The sequence below is a fragment of the Mus caroli genome, chromosome 7 (genome assembly GCF_900094665.2).
Source record: "Mus caroli chromosome 7, CAROLI_EIJ_v1.1, whole genome shotgun sequence".
NCBI classification, from domain to species: domain Eukaryota; kingdom Metazoa; phylum Chordata; class Mammalia; order Rodentia; family Muridae; genus Mus; species Mus caroli.
In genome coordinates, this window is record NC_034576.1 from 110,152,285 (window position 1) to 110,157,144 (window position 4,860).

The following is a 4,860-nucleotide window of genomic DNA, read 5'->3' on the forward strand; positions in this document are numbered from 1 at the left end:
AGTTATGTCCTTCAAAACACAGAGGAGCTGAAAGTACTACCTTTCATTTTTATTTCATAGAATAAATCCCTCCCTTCAATGGTCAGGGAACCCTGTGGAAGATGAGGCAGAAAGATGCAAGAGACTGAGATGATGGAGGACAGTAAGAAAACACGGTCCTCTAAACCATCATGATCTAAGTTCCTATGAGCTCACAGAGACAGAGGCAGTGTGGACAGGGTCTGCATGGGTCTGAATGGGTCTGTATGGATCTGCATGGGTCTACATTGGTCTTCACCTTGTCCTCTGTCTAGTCTAGTGTTTTATGGGATTCTTGAGTGAATCAGTGGGTCTCTGTTTCTTCTCTTCAGCTCTTTCATTCTGTTTTGTTGTTGTTGTAGTTCTATTTCAATGTGTTATTTTTTGTTTTACCTACTATTCTACACTACATTATTATATTAATACATTCTCATTGACACCTGTTGTTTTCTAAGGAGAAACAGAAATTTTGTAGATCCAGATGGAAGGAGAGAAGGGGTGGAACTTGGAGGAGTAAAAGAAGGGGAACCAATAATCACTATGGGTTATATTAGAAAAAAAAATCAATTTTAATAAAAGGAAAAAAGTTATTTAGCATAGCTATGTGACAAAATACCTGAGTCTTTTGTGGATACTATTTCTTTTAATATTCACATAGAGCTGCAGTATATGAACAAATGTCACAGAACAAACAGAAAACTGAGAACCCACGAGTTTACCATGTGCAGATTAACCCACTGGACAAAGTGCCTTATCTGACTCCATCCCCTAGTTCTATGCAGCCAGCACAGAATGACTCCTAGTGCTGCCATAATGAAAGGAGGATCAGCATCATTGCACATCAAGCCTGGAAGCACAGATGCTACTCTGCATAGTCTTTTTCTTCAGACCAAATTATTTTCATAGTCTGAAGAGAATGATTTAAGAGGACCTATCAAGCTTGATAGGGTTAGAATGGTTTTTTAAAAAAATGAATTAATTCTTTTATTAATTTTGGAGTAGAGAAAGCAGAGGAGGCATGATCACTTTTTTTCAAGTATTTCAATGATTTTATTCATGAATTTTTTTGTATCATTTTGAAATTTTTTGTATCATTGCATATTAACAATTAACATATGAAAAACAAAATTTTAATTATAGAGCTAACAAGGATGCAGTAAGCTATCTGTTTCTAGTGCAAGTTGAACACGATAAAAATCCATTGGAGAAATGGTATAAGATGTTATTGAATGGGGCTATAGATATTGAACTAGTGATTTGTTGCTATTCACAGTTAACTTATTAGAAGAACTCAGAGAAACTAAGTGTTATATTATGAAGATTTAAGAAGGCACTGAAAAAATTTCATGAATAAAGTGGTTACCATTTATATAGTTCTGAAATATAAAAGAAAACAATTAGAGAAGAGGCAAATATGTAAAAAATACAAATGAAAAATGATCAGAGACTTTACCATGTTGGGAACAAAATTGAGATGAAACATCTTAAATATTCTTGGGCTTTCATATACTCCTTAATAGCCACTCAGTGCCACTTTATATGTTTAATATAACATTTTTGTACTATTATAAAAAAACCTTTGCAATGTATCCTTAGACTATTCACTTCTAAGAACCCCAAAGCTAAGGGTGTAATCAGACATCTGACACCTATAACAGAGAGTTCACCACTATTTGTATAACCTAACTACCTGATAGTTCCACAAATATATTTGTTAAATGACTTGACTTATAGCTTCTTTTAGTTCTGTATCTATAAAAATCTTCATAAAACTGTTGTCACATAGGATAATGATATTTGGGCCATCTGACTTCATTTTCCTGGTCCATGATCACTCATATTTGGCTCCAGAAGTAGATAGTTATATGACATTTGGGGGTGATATCTATGTTTTTATGTTAACAAAATTGGCAAATTGGGAAGTAAATAGCATGTAAAATTATATTTTATTACACAAAACACAACATAAAAAGCAAAGAAGCCTCCCAGGTTGAAGACAGGGAAAGCTAAATGGTATCATTTAGATATGAAATACAGGTGGAGTGGTTGAAGAAAATGATTAGTTTGATATGGGAACACAGTGTAAGAGGAATATGTGGAAATTTCTATAAATAATGAGTATCATAAGAATAAATAGATCATTGCAGTTATGGATCTTGACTGTTGTAGAGAGATATTAATAGTAAAGTAGTAACTTTTAAGAAATAGAACATATGACAAAATAACAAGTAACAGAGTGAGGCTCATCAGTCTCATTTTATTCACAGAAAATGACAAAACCACATTTCCAAGAAAAAAGGGTATTCATGTGCTGGGCAATGGAGATAACCATGAAAAACTATGAGGACAATCAAAGAAATACAGCGATGTGCAAATTGAGAACATTACAAACGCAAATATTTTCATTTCCCTCAACAGGAACAATTCACACAAGAGATGGAGGCTGAAAACCATACCACGGTGGCAGAGCTAATCATCTTGGGACTAACAGAGGACCCTAAGCTGTGTATAGTCTTTTTTGTGATATTTCTAGGAGTATACATTGTCACTTTAGTAGGCAATATCAGCATCATCACGTTGATAAGAATTTCCTCCCAGCTGCACACACCCATGTACCTATTTCTCAGTCACCTGGCTTCTGTAGACATTTTATATTCAACCTCGGTCTCTGTTATAATGCTTATGGAGCTCCTTGGACATGGGCTAGCCTTACCTGTAGCTGCCTGTGCAGCTCAGCTCTGTATCACAGTGTCATTTGGGTCAGCTGAGTGCTTCCTATTGGCTGCCATGGCCTATGATCGCTATGTAGCAATCTGTTCACCTCTCCTGTATTCGACACTCATGTCCCCTAGAGTCTGTTTTCTATTGTTGGGAATGTCCTATGTTGGTGGCTGCATGAATGGTTGGACATTTACTGGTTGTTTGTTAAGTTTGTCCTTTTGTGGACCAAATCAGATAGATCACTTTTTCTGTGACTTCTCCCCTTTGCTGAAACTTTCCTGCTCAGATATCTCCATTATTGGAATCATCCCGTCTATCTCTTCTGGCTCCATTATTGTGGTGACAGTTCTTGTCATAGCTGTCTCCTACATCTACATTCTTATTACCATCCTGAATATGCGCTCCACTGAGGGTCGCCACAAGGCTTTCTCCACCTGCACCTCTCACCTCACTGCAGTCACTCTCTACTATGGAACCATTACCTTCATTTATGTGATGCCCAAGTCGAACTACTCTACTGAACAGAACAAGGTGCTTTCTGTATTCTACACAGTGGTGATTCCTATGCTGAATCCTCTCATCTATAGCCTGAGGAACAGAGATGTAAAGGATGCTCTGAGGAAAGCTACTGTCAGAGTATATTCATAGATTCTCTTGAATTTAAGAAATTTGTGGTGGTTTACTTTACCTATGACACACTGAGTATTTATTACATGATACCTAAATGATTACTTGATACTAAATCCTGTTTAATGTCTGACTAAATTTTAGTTTCTTTTTATGTGAATTCACTTATTTCTCACAACGTCATATATATGTAGTGCCATTGTTTTTTTTCCCTCTTTGTGTGTATGTATAAATTGCCCGAGTAAAGACAGAATGTAGATTGACTATATAGTTGTGAAGGTAAGAATTGATGTTTTTGTTATCTAAGTAGTTGTTCTCTAAAAATCTGTAAACTTTTCATTTAATTTTACAATGAATCTATTAGATTGGGTATTATAAATTGCTCTGTTTATAGATAAGAAAAGTGACTCTTGGAGAAACAGGATAGATTTTTTACAGAGGAGTGTGGATTTAGTGGTGATCCTTTGCATCATGTACTTACTGCACACTCCAGCACAATCTGTATAGTGGTGTCAGCACTGCTATCATATAGAGGATGTATCGAGAGTTAGCACTCGTAAGTTAGTGTTGAGTCAACCTTTTAATAAATGTTATGCTAATATTATCTAAGTTACATATATCAAAGAGTAAGAATAAATCTCAAAAACCCCAGATAAATTATCATTTTTTTAAAAGGAAATCAGGTCTTGATAACATAGAAGATTTGGCTTGAGTTTTAGTCATATTTATGTACACACTTAAAAACAGAGTTGTTGAAATGATATAAACAATACTTGAAGAGTGTTAGAAGGGGCATTTAAAAAATTTCCATGTTGTTGTTAATGGCTGTGCAAGAGTCTGCCAATACAAATCAGTGAATAAATTAGAACTTATAAAAAATACTAGAAAAAAATTACACCCCCCCAACTCCCCTACCCACCCACACCCATTCTTGGCCCTGATGTTTCCCCTGTACTGGGACATATAAAGTTTGCAAGACCAAGGGGTCTCTCTTCCCAATGATGGCCGACTAGGCCATATTCTGCTACAGCTTGAGACACAAGCTCTGGGGTTACTGGTTAGTTCATATTGTTGTTCCACCTATAGGGTTGCAGACCCTTTCAGCTTCTGGGTACTTTTTCTAGCTCCTCCATTGGGGGCCCTGTGTTCCATCCATTAGCTGACTGTGAGCATCCACTTCTGTGTTTGCCAGGCATTGGCATAGCCTCACGTGAGACAGCTATATCAGGGTCCTGTCAGCAAAATCTTGCTGGCATATGCAATAGTGTCTGTGTTTGGTGGCTGATTATGGGATGGATCTCCTGGTGGGGCAGTCTCTGGATGGTCCATCCTTTCATCTCAGCTCCAAACTTTGGCTCTGTAACTCCTTCCATGGGTGTTTTGTTCCCAATTCTAAGAAGGGGCAAATTGTCCACACTTTGCTCTTCCTTCTTTCTTGAGTTTCATGTGTTTTGCAAATTGTATCTTGGGTATTCTAAGTTTCTGGGCTAATAT

General features: G+C 36.7%; 1 protein-coding gene across 1 annotated transcript; it reads left to right on the forward strand.

Annotated features, from left to right (window-relative positions):
• The first annotated feature begins 2,454 nt into the window (after positions 1 to 2,454).
• LOC110297569 (olfactory receptor 473) lies at positions 2,455 to 3,387 on the forward strand. The gene has a single exon (XM_021166369.1). It carries the CDS (start codon positions 2,455 to 2,457, stop codon positions 3,385 to 3,387), a length of 933 nt encoding a protein of 310 aa, XP_021022028.1.
• The last annotated feature ends 1,473 nt before the right edge of the window (positions 3,388 to 4,860 follow it).